Here is a 16,410-nt window from a genome sequence, read left to right on the forward strand (position 1 = left end):
ATTTGTTATTTTTTAATGTATAATGTAAGCATTTGAGCGGGTGGTTGGATGGGAGCATCACCCTTGAATCATATACCTATGATGTTCGCATGGGTGTACGATCCGATAGTGATGTCGTTTCTTCTTCTCTTTACTAGCCTATCCTGCTTCTTTGGTTTGTGATTGTATTTTTGACAGGGATATTTTTTTTCCTGTAAATCCTCTGCCTGTTTGTTCTTGGTTATTTATAATTTAGCTTATGATATCTTTAGGTTATGATTTTGATTTACATTTGTACTATTTTTGTTAGATTGCTTGTTTTTTTGTTTCAGCGGTCTCTCATATAACCTCAATTGTGTTGGAAGAGACCTAAAGCAACAAACAAACAAAATAAGCATTTGAGTGTGTTCCTCTTTGTTGGATTTTGTTTTTGTGTCCGGATGAGGCTTATAGGTGATCTCAAACTAAGTACATTGGTGATGTGCTCTTGGAATCTACATCTGATCCCTTTTTGTTCCTAGTTCCCCTATGTCTTACTTTCTCTTGGGTGCTGTAATTGTAATTCTAGAACTTTTTACTATCCCATTTTCTTCCTTTTTACTGGCGCTGATATAACCTTAATGTGTTGCAAGCGCCGTAAAACCCTTCAAAACAAAACAAAACAACCAATGTGAATTTGTGTGTGACAGTACCAGCTATGTATGTCCCTGCCACCATCTTGATTTGGTTAATGCGAGTAATTGTAGTCAACTATGCATTCATTATATATAATCATTTTAAAAATTTACATTAGTTTATTTAGCAATCATTGGCAGTCATTTAAAATCCATCATGACAATTATTGATTTCTAACAGTAAAAAAAAAACCCCATCTTATTACATATGAGAGGTAAGGAATAAAAGTTGTCAGCTTATTCCCAGAATTTCTGAGATTCAAAATTTTTATTCTTAATCTGTGTCAATATGATTTGTTTTATGCCACTAGGAGTAATTAACAAATAACTAATGACCCATGTCACTAAATTGTCATGCTTTGAATCACTTTTCCATCAAGGATTAGAACCGATCACCTATTAGGTACAGGGAAATAGATTGACTTTCAACTTTCACCCCTGATTAGAAGGGTAATAATAATCTGTGGGAAGAGTTGTGACTCAAACGTGATATGAAAGTGTAATGGACAATACTAAACATAATAAGTATATGCACTCTTTTCATTTTGAAACTGTGCGGCTATGTGGTCTTGTGGTATGGCACTCACTTTTGGATCGGAAGGTCGTGGGTTTGAGCCTCGCTCGGGGCATAGTTGAGTCCTTGGTAAAAGGCTCTTTACTCACATTCTCTCACTGTAATCAGGTGTAAAATGAGTACCTGGTCTTAACAGTGCTGTCTATGTCAGAAAAAAAAAATGTAATATCGCCTAACAGGCGTCGTGTCTCGTTCTACATGTTACATGTTACTGTTCGTCAGGGACTCCTTGTAAAACGCTTCGAGCATGTTTAGTGGATATTGCACTATATAAATGCTCAAGTTTTTTTGTAATACTACTAATTACAGGCGTAAATGTTTAATTCTATTTGTTACGTGTTGCTGTTGGTCAGGGAACCTTTGTAAAGCTCTTTGAGCACATTAGTGGGTATTGTGCTATATAAAAGCTCAAATTGAAACATAAAATTAGAAGAGTGGTCTTGTTAAGTGAACGTGACTGAATGAGTTCTGTATGGAATAATCTTTTAGTGGAAGTGAACATTTCCATGCCCCTTGAACTGATTCAGACTCTCAGAAGTCTTTTTGCAATAAACAATGGTAAAGATTGCCAAATTAAGCAGACTGCACGAATTATTACAATAGATATGCATCTAAGTAAAATACTCATCTGTTCTATCCTCCTGGTCAATTGTACCAACAAATAAGGCAACCGTTATTGGTCTTGATTTAGAGAATCTAGTGTACTCTAGTCACCCAAATAGTGGTCTATAACAATAAAGAGCAGAGTGACGTAAACTTCATTCATTTTTGTTACTCCTAGCAGACTTGAGGATGTGTCTCAAATTCCCTGTTTTGTTTGGTCAAAGTCAAAGAGCTATTGGTTAATAATAATTGTAAAGCATCCTTGATGTGAACATTGATAGCTCTTGCAATCAATATAAAAAGTAAAACCTTGTATGCACTGGATTGAAAATTTCTTGAATGCCATGTGTGTTTTTTTTTTCAGATAAAGGGTAATAGCTGTTCTCATAATTATGTTTATTGTGTGAAATCACGTTGTCCTTATACCCAAGTAGGGCAAATAACGTAACATCTTTAATTTTTGTTTGTTTGTTTTGTTTTTTTTATTGATAATTTAACCTCCATTCTAGGTACGAGTATAAAATGAATGTCTTGACAGAGATAGCATCATTAGAAGGCCATACAGACAGGGTATGGTGTGTGGCATGGAGCCCAAGTGGATCTCTGCTGGCTTCCTGTGGAGGTGATAAGACCATTCGTATTTGGGCTAAAGAAGGTCAGTATGTAATGGCAAGCTCTTGGCACTTGAAATAAAGTAGAGTAAATCTGACTTCCCCCCCCCCCCCCACTGCATCGATCTGGTTTTATCACGAGTGCCATTTCTACAGTTCGAAAGTAAAAAAAAAATTTAAAAATTCCCTTTATTCATCCCCATGGGCAAATTTGTCTTTAGGGTCTATTCCAAGGGAAGACTGGAATTACCCAGGCGTCAGCTGCAGAGCAGCGCCATTTATGCTAGATTTTGGATTTCGTAGATATCTGTAATGCAAAAGTATCAGGTTTCACTATCTTTTGTCTCCAGTAAGATGTTGCAAAAACGACCCTGCCACCTTGTTCACATAATATGGCAGCAGATTTGCAATACCAAATATTTCCTTTCGGAGAGCAGACGTCAAATTGAGCCTAATGTGCATATTGCGTGTCATTTAAAAGTTTGCACTTCCTCTTTTCCAGTTTTGGAAAATGTGGTTATGTGAGTTTCAGGTTACTGACCCTCTAACAACCTGTACTCATGAGATTATTATGTTGGGATGTTCCAAGTGCTGAAAAGTGAATTAAAGGATTTATCAGAATTATAAAATCATATTTTTAATCACATCATGTAAAAAAAAAATCAAAAATAATAAATCTGCTCTATAAAATAAAAGTTACAATCTCAATTCAAATCCGATATTATGACTGTACATTCAATTTTCAGTTTCAAAAGTACCTTGAAATAATATTACCATTTTGAGATGGTGGGTAACCAATTGGTGGACGACTGATAAATCGAGGTTGCATAAGTTGATTTTCATTTAGATGCACACTGTGCATGAAAATCCAGGGAAAAGGAGGGGTTGGGGGGGGGGGGGGGGGGGGGCTTGCACGTTTATTAGGCACTCATACATGTCGATTTTTATAACAGACACAATTATGTTTATTTATTGTTTCTTATATCTTACAGTGTTGTTTTAGCATTGTGTCATTATTCTTTCCATAACAATGACCAAAACATTAATTGGGGCAGCATGTGTAATATTAAAATTAAACAAGTGAACCATGATTTTGTTTCAAGTGCTGTTTTTTTTTAAACTTCAAAATGACAACTAGAAAAAAGAAAATGTCGTTAGAAATCTGAAGGTGTACATTTGTTTGTTAGAATATTTACAATAAGTCGATTTTTCTTCTTTCTCGGTTCCATCGCCAACCCTCTGTATAGAATACCTAGATACTTATTTCGATTGACTGATAATTCCATTTTTTTGTCTGTGGTTCCGTTAACATTGAGATGTTTACTTGCCAGTTGTTCTTAATATATTGATAATTGGGTTTGACGGCAGCCCTATAAAACTCATATCCTGACACTGCCAAAAATAATTATGTCACTATACAAGGCACAACCAGCAAAAGAAAATGAAGATTGAGTGTATTCATCAGTTCAACCAATGGGATAACTTGTTACCTTGAGCACTACCAATGACAACTTACTTTACACTTACTTTTGGTGATCGTCACCTTGTATTGCGATGTAATTTTTTTTTAAGGGTCAGGTTATATAATACTGAAGGCTATGGTTAGGTACAGAACTAGTGACAAAGGTATATTCCCCTTCTTCCAAGTGTGCAACTGTCTCTGGTATGTCCCGGGTTTGAGTTCCACTCTGTTTGGGTGCAAAATTTAGTCCTTGGAAAAGGCTCTTAACTCACATTCTCTCACCACAGCCAGGTTTTAAATGGCCTCTGTCTTCTAACAACTTTATTTCTTTCAAAAAAGAAATATTTATAAAAGTTCCTTACAGGTCATTGTGTTACGTGTTGCTGTTGGCTGAAGATTTCTTGTGAAGAACTTTGAGCACAGTGATGGATATTGTTCTATATAAAAGCTCACAAATGTTTATAGATTGATTTTTTTGTTTTTGTTGATATTTACAGGTGATAAATGGCAGTGCAAGTCCATTCTGACTGATGGTCACACCAGAACCATCCGGTCAGTGTCGTGGTCGCCCTGTGGTCAGTTCCTCGCCTCTGCCAGTTTTGATGCCACCACCTGTGTCTGGAGCCGCAAGTCCGGGGAGTTTGAGTGTCTGGCAACCTTGGAAGGTCATGAGAATGAGGTCAAGGGTGTTGCCTGGTCGCCATCTGGAAACCTGCTGGCCACTTGTAGCAGGGATAAGAGTGTGTGGATTTGGGAAGGTCAGTAACAAACTTAGGATTTGATGGAGTATTTGTTACATAGCTTTATGTAACTTATACACATGTTTTACTGTACGTATTTATTGCATAGCCTTATGTACCTTATATACATGTTTTACTGTACGTATTTATTGCATAGTTTTATGTAACTTATATACATGTTTTACTGTACGTATTTATTGCATCGCTTTATGTTAACTTATACACATGTTTTACTGTACATAATTATTGCATAGCCTTATGTAGCTTATATACATGTTTTACTGTACGTATTTATTGCATAGTTTTATGTAACTTATATACATGTTTTACTGTAAATATTTATTGCATAGTTTTATGTAACTTATACACATGTTTTATGTAACTTATATACATGTTTTACTGTACGTATTTATTGCATCGTTTTATGTTAACTTATACACATGTTTTACTGTGCATAATGAACTTCACAATGTATTATTTGTTTTTTTAAACAAAAAAAATAGAAATTACACTCTTCCGTGTGGTACAGTGGAATGATATCGCCTAGGCATTCTGGGTGGGGTTCCCTACCTCCACAGTGGGCAGGGAGGTACTTACCGTGTCTTCTATCCCCTTATATCTGTATTCCAACATGCTTTCTGTCTTTGTCTTGGTAGGGGATTGCTTGGTTTTGTCCCGGAGTCCTTGGCTGGGAGGGAAACAGTCAAATGCATAGTTATTGTTTTGGGAGATGATATTTTTTTCCTTGTAAATCATCTCTCTGTTATGTATTATTATATTTGTTATTTTTAATATATAATGAAATGTAAGCATTTGAGTGTATTCCTCTTTGTTGGATCTTGTGCTTGTGTCTGGGTGAGACTTATAGGTGATATCAGACTAAGTACATTGATGGTATGCTCTTGGAATCTACAACTGATCCCTATTTGTTCCCAATTCCCCTTTGTCTTACTCTCTCTTGGGTGCTTTAATTGTAATTCTAGAACTTTCGACTATCCCATTTTCTTCCTTTTTTACTGGCGCTGATATAACCTAAATGTGTTGCAAGCGCCGTAAAACCCTTAAAAACAAAAGCAAAAACAAACAGCCTAGGCATTCCATGAAGGAATGGATAGTCCATCAAGCAGAGACCAGAGGTCAACATGAATCACCCATGATGTCTAAAGTGGGAAAAATTGGGAGTTAATAATCTTGCCCAAGGCAAAAAAGAGAAAGTGTCTAAAGCGCGGCTTACAGGTCACATTGCCATGCCTTAACCACTCGGCTACCTTAACCCCCTCCCCAACCCCCTTCCTGCTCTAAAAAAGAGTATTGCAAAGGATCTGCCTTATACATTTATAAGGGGGTCAGGTTCGGGTTTTTGCTTTCAAAAGTACTTGAGAGGAAAAGCGATAAAAGTATTATGTTATTGTAAATACTGTGATGAAATTGAGGAACACAACAACGGTTCAAAAATATTTTGGGGTGATAATTTATCTAAACATAGTTAAAATTATGCAATTATTTTTGGCCAGTTCAGATGATTTACAATTCAGATTTTTATCTAAACAAAAAACAAAACATTTTTTTTGTTTATAGCTTATGTCAAACCTGTTTAGAAATATAGGCTCCATAAATGTATATAATCAGTGCTGATGTTTTTCCACGAATCTCCGGAAATCTGCGCTTTTGTATTTAAAACTAGGATTTTCCTCTTTTAAAAGTACTCTTTCCCCAATCAATGTACTTACAGTGAAAGAGTTGATTTGTGGTGGAACAAACAAGTGCATTTTCCCACTCTCGAGAAGTTAGCTAGATCCTGTCTGTCTATCAATAATAGTTTATCATATCTCTTGCTCTAAAAATTGGGGGTTTGCACAGTATAACGTGATTTAAAGGCTATCGCTCAAAATTTTCATCCTTTTTCACCCTTTATTTGTTACCATCAACACTGTATAGTGTCATGTCCATGATTTTAAATAAACAAATAAACTCCCTTTATTCATCCCCAAGGGGAAATTTGTCTTTAGGGTCTATCCAAGGGAAGACTGGAATAACCCATGCGTCAGCCGCAATGCAGCGCCGCAAATTGAACTAGGGTGAGGTGACTTGCTCAAGGCCACACAGGGCGGGTAGTCGAACTCAGTACCTTTGTGATACAAAGAAAAGATTGTACTGCTGAGCCATGCTGTCCCATTAGTTTATTATTTATTGTTGTTATTTTTTTTTTAGTAATTTGTTTTGTCTCTGCATTGAACTATATTTGTTGACATTTTATAGTTGTAGTTTTTTATAGGCACATGATTGCCAATGTGATTTCGGAAACAATTAAAAGCTAAGACTAGTTTTCGTCAAAAATAATTGTGAAGCAAGATTATCCTAATTCGTGAGAACATGACGCCTGTTTTCCAGAATTTTGTCTCTGAAAAGTTGACAAGTCTGCTTTTCATACGACAAGGATTCAAACTCTGTGTAGATGTTTACACGAGGCTGTGCCGAGAGGTCATTTTAGCAACATTTGTCAGAAAAAAACTCCAATACTAAGGCATTTTGAAAAGCAAATAAACAAAATTTGTTTTCATCACTTTCTCTGGGCTAAATAATGAAATTTAAACAAGAAAACTGAGGTTCAAGCATCCAAATTATAGTAGTAATAGCATTTTAAAGTGTCGATAAAGTCGGGACAAAATTAATACTGTATCGACATTTTTTTGGTACCTTTTAGAGCCTGTTTCTATTATTTTATTTGTGCTAGATAGTCGGTTCTAGTTTTTTTTTTTTTTTTTTTTTACCTTAGTCAACCAAAGGAAACATGAAGAAAGCATTTTTTAAATCAGTTTTTCAAATTGACATAGTATTTGAGTATTTTTGTGGTGATTGTTACGTAAATAGCATTTTGACACAACCTTATATACATGTATCTTAATGTTTTGTTTTTGACGTAATGTACATTTTGTTTTAAACAAGATGCTTCAAAATAAGTCCTGTTTTTGGGTTTTTTTATTTCACAAAATTCCTATTTTTTTTTAAAATGGGTATATCCTTATCATACCTGCCGAATTTTACGAATTTTAGACACATTTCATGTCCAAATACGAAATTTTATGGAAAATTACGAATTTTTAATTCTTAGTAATACTTAAATAATAATAATAATAATAATAATAATAATATAATAATAATATAATAATAATAATAATAATAAATAATAATAATAATAATAATAATAATAATAATAATAATCAGAAGAAGAAGAAGGACTAATACTATTACTACTACTACTACTACTACAACTACTACTACTACTACTACTACTACTACTTCTACTACTACTACTGCTACTATAATAATAATAAAAATAATATTAATAATGATAATAATAATGATATTGTGGTTGTTCGTACATGATTTCAGAAATTACGAATTTCCTTGTTAAATTACTAAAAATTGAATGGGTGGGGTTCCTGACCTCCCATAGTGGGCAGGGAGGTACATACTGCATCTTCTATCCCCTTATATCTGTTTTCCAACATGCTTTCTGTCTTTGTCTTGGAATGAGATTACTTGGTTTTGTCCTGGCCCTGGCCGGAGTCCTGGCTGGGAGGGAAACAGTCAAATGCATTGTTATTTGGGAGATGATATTTTTTTCTTTGCAAATCACCTCTCTGTTATGTATTGTTATATTTGTTAATTTTAATGTATAATGTAAGCATTTGAGTGTATTCCTCTTTGTTGGATTTTGTGCTTGTGTCCGGATGAGACTTATAGGTGATCTCAAACTAAGTACATTAGTGGTATGCTCTTGGAATCTACATCTGATCCCTATTTGTTCTCAGTTCCCCTTTGTCTTACTTTCTTTTTGCTGCTTTAATTGTAATTCTAGAACTTTTTACTATCCCATTTTCTTCCTGTTTACTGGCGCTGATATAACCTACATGTTTTGCAAGCGCCGTAAAACCCTTAAAAACAAAGAACATACTAAAAATTGACATAAAAATTACTCAATTTGGTTTTCAATTTGGCAGGTCTGCCTTATTATTTTTTAAAATGGGTCCCCTTTTTTATGGGTTTACTCTTTACTTTTATTTTTTTATGGCTCTTCCTTAATTATTGGCCTAATTTAGCTCTTATTACGTATTGTATTGTATTGTATATTCTTTTAGTTGTCTGGCATGTACGACTATAAGCACCCTCTTTAGTTATCCTTCTTCCTCTCTACAAAAGCATTGGGGGTTAAGCAGACAAACATATGTTACTACAGTTACAGTTATTGACATAATCGGTAATCGGTCAGATGGTGAAAAGGTTTGAACTGAGATATTGCCAAGTTTAGTTAGAAGGTCAATTTTTATCAAAAATGAGTTCTTATCATAAATGATTAAATCAACCCTTTTTGTACCTCTTCAGGAAATACCAAAGCTTAATTTCACTTCTAAATATTTTTTTACGGCTAGTCAAGTTGAAAAAGTATGAAATTTGAGAAATGTTACGCCATAACTTCATGAAAATCACCCGATTTACTTCAGATAAAGATGAAAATGCTCTGGGCAGCAAATTCTTTCAGTTAATGCAACAAAATGCAAATCCAAAATTTTCACCTTTCGACTGATTATGTCATGCACTGACACATATAGTCTCCATTTGGTTACAATTTCAGAAGTAATTTATTGTTAAGACTTAAAAATAAGAACACAAATAGATTAAATCACATTTCAGATCAAGCGGTTATTAAAATGAATAAACAAAAAAAATTAAGGTAATGAAAGAAAGAAGCTAGTATGAAGACAAGAAATATGGAAAGATAAACAAAGGAAGAGAAAAAAAAACAACAAAAAACTATTTTCAAAAGAAAACCCAGAATGCGTGGGTTTTTTTCTTCACCTTTTGTTTTAGAGTGAATAACATTTTGCCGTGCAAAGTTCAAAGCATCCACACTACTTTAGTTTTTGAGACTAACTCAAAGTGTTTTAATTTGGGATTCTAAAGGTTTCCCATGCAACCAATACATTTTTTTTATCATACATGATGGTTATATCCTCTCTATTTATTATTATTATTATTATTATTATTATTATTATTATTATTATTATTATTATTATTATTATTATTATTATTATTATTATTGTTGATGCTGGCATAATTTGTTCAGAGAAAAATTATGGTCATTGGCCAGGAAAGGCCTAAAATAAGCTATTGTAAATTAGAATATTGTTAACATTTTATTTCTTTTCATTTTGATTCATATTTTCTATACAGTCACAGAGGATGAAGAATTTGAATGTGCTAGTGTCATGTCGACCCATGGTCAGGATGTTAAACAAGTGACCTTTCACCCCCACCTTGACAATCTTGCCTCTTGTGGCTATGACGACACAGCTAGAATTTATAGAGAAGACTCAGATGACTGGGAATGTTTTGCCACCCTCAAAGGACACTCCTCCACTGTGTGGTCCCTTGGCTTTGACAAATCAGGAAGTAGGCTGGCAACGTGCAGTGATGATAAAACGGTACGAATATGGCAGGAGTATAAACCGGGGAATGTTGAAGGCGTGTCGACACCTGACAATGTTCCTGTTTGGAAGTGTGTTAATACATTAAGTGGACACCACGAGCGTGTTATATACGATGTAAGTTGGTGTCATTTAACAGGCTGTATTGCCACAGCGGCTGGTGATGACGGTATTTGTGTGTTCAGTGAGAAGACGACTGTACAGGACCCTGTCAATCAACCAAGTTTTGATATCGCAGGTCGGGTGAACCGAGCTCATGCAGAGGACGTGAATAGTGTGTGCTGGAACCCTAAAGAAGAAGGCCTTTTGGCATCTTGCTCTGATGATGGTACTATAAAACTGTGGACATTGAACAAAGAAAATGTTAGTTTGTGATTAGTTTGTTTTGATGAGAATTTTATATCAAGAGTTTCTGCTGCTCCTTGTTTGAATTACAGTTCTTTCTGGATTCTAGCATGCTCTTGGGAGAAGCCAAAAAAACGTACTAAAATCTGAGCATGCTGAAGTCCACGGCTCGTGGGAGGTAGCGATTTACTATAGTATAGATAAAATTCAGTCATCCAGCTCCCAGTATGCTGTATGCCGTATGATCCAACGGTCACTGGATTAGTCCCCTTTGTCTTACATACTAGTTTTCCAGTAGGCTTGTATGTGCAGTTAAATTCTAGGTTTCGGATCTTTTGAATATCCCACCATATTATGTGTGGGGGGGGGGGGGGGGATTTATTTTTTCATGGTTCAGTGGGGCCAGCAGTAGGATGGCAGAAAACTCAAACATCTGTGAATTAGAAATAACATAAAACAAGTGATTCATCAATAAAATAACTCTAACATTCAATTTCCTCAACATGACTCAGTTCCCTACCAAATGAGCCTTCTCCCAACTCTTTCCTATTGTCGTCCATCATTTTTGATAACAACCCTTTCCTCCAAACTTTGTCATAGGCTTGTTGGATATCAACAAAAACCGCGGCTGTATGTTTTCCATCTTGAAAGCCATCATCAGTCAGTCTAGATCCCCTATACCAAACCCCCCACCTCCGAAACTACCTTGCATTACATTCATAATTTATTGCATGACGCACTCATATATACACAAGTTGGGCGGACAAAACATACAAAATGAAACAAATAAATAGAAGTTTTATGTGATTTGGAACCAAATCATAGCCATAATTTGGTGAGCTCCCATGATTCACTAGCCTCTTTGGACTTGTTTTGCAGAACAACACTTGATACCCTCGTCAGTCTGCCTATGCCAGTTCTCTGTGTGACAGTGCCATCTTCTTGCTGATCTTCCCCTTCGTATATTCTGCCTCTTACTTCTTGCTTCTAATATAAATTAAGTATTTTAATGATTCATGTTGTTTGATGTTCTGAAAGGATATTTTCTAGTTTGTATGATAAGTGAGATGTGATTCTTTTAATATGTACATAAAATGTACGAATATAAATACAGCAACGTCTGTTTATGATGAAGATAAAATGATATATTTCATAAATATTGATAATTTTACACCACATTTGGATTGTTGTCTGGTCTTTTTTAATAATTAAATTTCGCACAAGATTTTGTTTCGTTATAAGTGTGTTTCTCTTAGTTGGGACCTGTGCTTGAGTCAGGATGAGATATTTAGATGATCTCAAAGTATACACTGATAGTGTGCTCTTGGAATCTTTATCTGTTCCCTATTTGAACCAGTTCCCCTTTTTCTTACTTTTTCTTGGGTACTTTAATTGTAATTCTAGAACTTTTAACTATCCCATTTTCTTCCTTTTTTACTGGCGCTGATATGACCTAAATGTGTTGCAAGCGCCGTAAAACTAAAACGGATCAGGCTCTTAATTCTACATAATAATCAATTCGTACAAATGCCTTATCTGATCTTGTATCCATCCGATTCTTGCGGGTGGTTGGATGGGAGCATCACCCTTGAATCATATACCTATGATGTTTGCATGGGTGTACGATCCGATAGTGATGTCGTTTCTTCTTCTCTTTACTAGCCTATCCTGCTTCTTTGGTTTGTGATTGTATTTTTGACAGGGGATATTTTTTTTCCTGTAAATCCTCTGCCTGTTTGTTCTTGGTTATTTATAATTTAGCTTATGATATCTTTAGGTTATGATTTTGATTGACATTTGTACTATTTTTGTTGGATTGCTTGTTTTTTTGTTTCAGCGGTCTCTCATATAACCTCAATTGTGTTGGAAGAGACCTAAAGCAACAAACAAACAAACAAACAAACAAACATCCGATTCTAATAATAATTATAATAATAATGCTGATAGTTGACAAAGGTGTGAATGAATGTACCTATCGATTTACAGTTATGGATTACATTACATTTTGATTGGACGCTTAAAAAAGGATGCGTAGAATAAATAAATCATATTAATGAGAGTGCACTGTAGATAACCTAAAGATATAACTTAATTTTAATAGCAATTTTAATTGCTCCAGGTGATTTTAGCGTCACCTTGTTTCAATAACATTTTTCCTTTGGTCATTGTTTATTCCAAGGACAAATAGCAAATTTGACGAGTTGTATTGATAAGGGAAATTGTGATGGGTTAAATCCTGTCTTGGAATTGTCACCAATAACAATGCCGCTCAAAGCTTGGTATGAAAAACAAACCATTGAAATTTATGGATGTATATTAGGACTTCTGGGTGGGGTACCCAACCTCCCATTTTGTGTCTTCTATACCCCTATATCTGTTGCCCAAAAAGACACCAATTCATTGCGTATTTTCTTCTCTGGAGCACGATTTAAAATACACTGTAACTAGTGCATTAAATTAGTCCTGAAATCGATTATAGTATTTCTTGGATTGTTTCCCTTGATACGGTGGCTCCACAGACTAATTTCTCTTGTTTTTAATTCGCTCTACCCCCTGAACTTGTAATAATAATAATAGTAATCGCGAAGTCCAAGGTTTGTAAGTTTTTTACCAAGATGAGGGTAATTTAAATCGACTTGCCGCTAGCGCAGTGAAGGGCGGGACATGATGATGATGATGATGGTGATGATTGTGGTGGCATGGTGATGGTGGTGGTGCTGAGGATAATGATGATTATGTTGATCACCATCATCATCATCATTATAGAGAAGAGGAAACCAAGGAGTAAGAGAATATTATAGAATCACTGAATCAAGGGAAGCAATCCATGAATTACCAATTTTCGATTTTAGGACAATTTCCATGCATTGATCACAGCGCCCTCAACCGGCATATTTTAAATCATGCGTCAGAGATTAAATAAGAAGAGAAGATGCATTCTGAAGTATGGAATATCAAAACTATAAGTAAGCGCATTATTAAACAGCTTCTACAGCTTTACCCCAGATTCGCTCAGTTTTTATGATCATTTCTGATCTAAAGCCTTCGAGTTTTATTCACTTCTCATTGGTTTTTAAGGCATAAACCTATAGTGTCATGAGAGTTGGTCCTATTTATGTGTGTCTGCCCAAAAAGACACCAATTCATTGCATATTTTCTTCACTGGAGCACGATTTAAAATACGCCGGTCGCTGTAACCAGTGCATTAAATTAGTCCTGAATTCGAATAACAGTATTTCATGGATTGTTTCCCTTGATACCGTGGCTCCACAGAATAATTCCTCTGTTTTTAATTCGCTCTACCCCCTGAACTTGTAATAATACAATAAAACAATAATAATAATCGCGAAGTCCAAGGTTTGAGAGTTTTTAACCAAGATGAGGGTCATTTAAATCGACTTGCTGCTAGCGCAGTGAAGGGCAGGACATGATGATGGTGATGGTTGTGTTGGCATGGTGGTGGTGGTGGTGCTGAGGATGATGATTATGTTGATCACCATCATCATCATCATTTTAGAGAAAAGAAACCCAAGGAGTAAGAGAATATTATATAATCACTGAATCAAGGGAAGCAATCCATGAATTACCAATTTTCGATTTTAGGACAATTTTCATGCAGTGATTACAGCGCCCTCAACTGGCATATTTTAAATTATGGGCCAGGGAATAAATATGCAATAAATTGTTTTCCTTTTGGCCAGACACGCCTATAGACGAGTATGGGACAGGAAATGCAGATTTATGTGTCGTAGAGCAAGTTATTTTTAAAAATTGCATTTTTCCATAATTTTGGTACTGTCAGTACAGGTGCCAACGCCCGTGACCAGCTCAGAACTGACCAATAGGCACCAGTACCTATTAGTCAGTACTGACCCCCAGGCACTGGTGCCTGTTCGTCAGTACTGACCAGCAGGTGCCAGCACCTGGGGGTCAGTACTGACGAATAGCCACTCCGTTGTTTTTTTTTTTGTTTTTTTCTTGGAATGAGATTACTTGAGTATTGTCCTTTCCCTGGTCGGAGTCATTGGCTGAGGGAGAGGGGAAACAGTCAAATGAATAGTGTTAGTTTTGGGAGATATTTTTTTTTGTCTTGTAGATCATCGATCTTATGCACTGTATTTTTTGATTTTTGTTTTGTTTTGTTTTGTTTTATAATATAATGGTTTGTAAACATTTTTGAGTGTATTCCTCTTAGTGGGGATCTGTGCTTGTGTATGGGTGAGACTATGTACACTGATAGTGTGATCTTCGATTTTACATATTTTCCCCATTTGAACCCTTCCCCTTTATTTTTTTTTATTTTGTGTGCTTTCAATGGTAAATCTATAATTTTTTTTGACCATCGCATTGTCTTCAAGCTCTATAAAACCCTTAAAAACAAAGCATATCAGGAGCGCTCATGCAGACAGAGCACTAAGAATAAATGAGACACTCTGAAGCACACTTAAAAGATGTAAGCATTTGAAAATGCGCTACGTAATATAGTATAGGTGTAATTGTTCCTGTTTGGTCTTAGTGTAAGATCTTTAGATTAGAACAGCAAATACACATCTATGAAAACATTGACCTCGTTGTCTCAATAATATGTTTTTCTGTTGCCTGGATGTGTAAACCCATGGATAAAAAGCAACTTGTACTTTCCAAAGACAAAGTCAAGGGATGCAGCAATCATTTTCAAAAAAGTAAATCGAATGAATAAAGGACCACAGCTCTCTGAGGGAATTGTGTATTCAGAGGATATAACAAAAAATATTTCAATCAGTTGTGCTGATTAAGTAGACTGACATGAGTTAATTCCCTTGAATAAACATCTCAAACTGACACCATCCATTTTCTGACATCGGCGGAAAAAGCTTGATATGAGAAAATCAATTTTAAGGGGACATAATCCATGCCAACTCTGCCAATGACATTACAATGAACTTTTGTTTTGGTTATGCCCCTTGAATATTAAACCCTTTCAGGTCAGTTATGATACCTTTTTAACGCTTCGTATAGGATTACAATTACATCCCATGAATTCTGTATGTCAAGCTCGAATGTATACCCTAATGACTAAAAGCAACTTGGTTTTTAAAGACAAAATTAAAAGGATGGAACCCTTGTCAATGTTGTTTAAGGGGCCAAACACTATCTGTGTATTCAAGGACATAACGAAAACAAATCAGTTTAGTAAGTTGTGTTAGTTAGAAAGACTCATTGGTTAATTCCCTTGAATGATCAGTATAAATTGTCACCATCCATTCTCTGTCATCGCCAGACAATGCTTGCTTGACACAGGAAATAATTATTCAAGGGATACAACTCCTGGTAACCCTACAAATTATTGCTGCCTGCAGAATTGTTTTGGTTATAACCCTTGATTATTTACAGCCCCCTGATAGGTTATGGCCCCTTTTTCGCCGCTTCGTAAAGGATTACATCCCTTGAATTTTGTATTTCTCACTCGAATGTCTACCCCGAGGACTGAAAGTAGTCCAGCGACGAAAATCAAGTGAAATGGGTGGTTAAAAACGGGATTGTATATTAACGGACACATTCAAATCAATTTAGTCCACAGTGTTAATTGGAAAGACATTTACATGAATTAACACGTTAAACTGTCACCACCCATTCTCTGATATCGCCGGACAATGCTTGACACGAGATATATTTATTCAAGGGATATAACTCTTAACTGCTCTACGAATCCGTGCTACCTGCTGAATATTAGTGGTTACATCCCTTGATTATAAACAGACCCCCAGATAGGTTATGCTCCCTTTTTGCCAGTTTGTAAAGGATTACATCCCTTGAATTGTTTCTCAAGCCCCAATGTCTACCTCGAGGACGAAAGGCAACTTGCCAAAGACTAGATTGATTCAGGGGATGTAACCCTTGTCAAAGTGGTAAAAAAAGGGCCATAACCTATCTGAGGAATGGTATATTTGAGG

General features: G+C 35.6%; 1 protein-coding gene across 8 annotated transcripts in view; it reads left to right on the top strand.

The window, feature by feature from the left end:
* LOC144970635 (putative cytosolic iron-sulfur protein assembly protein CIAO1 homolog) overlaps positions 1-11,655 on the top strand; it is a 32,843-nt gene extending 21,188 nt beyond the window's left edge. For all 8 annotated transcript variants that reach the window (XM_078910462.1, XM_078910461.1, XM_078910463.1 and 5 more), the window contains 3 exons: positions 2,340-2,485; positions 4,401-4,661; positions 9,879-11,655. In XM_078910462.1, the coding sequence (XP_078766588.1) occupies positions 2,353-2,485; positions 4,401-4,661; positions 9,879-10,507 (1,023 nt within the window). In that variant the 5' untranslated portion in view covers positions 2,340-2,352 and the 3' untranslated portion in view covers positions 10,508-11,655. The remainder of the gene's footprint in view (positions 1-2,339; positions 2,486-4,400; positions 4,662-9,878) is intronic.
* Positions 11,656-16,410: the final 4,755 nt, after the last annotated feature.

Source organism: Berghia stephanieae, chromosome 4 (genome assembly GCF_034508935.2).
Source record: "Berghia stephanieae isolate SIO BIC M18660-M18661 chromosome 4, UCSD_Bste_1.3, whole genome shotgun sequence".
Classification (NCBI taxonomy): Eukaryota; Metazoa; Mollusca; class Gastropoda; order Nudibranchia; family Aeolidiidae; genus Berghia; species Berghia stephanieae.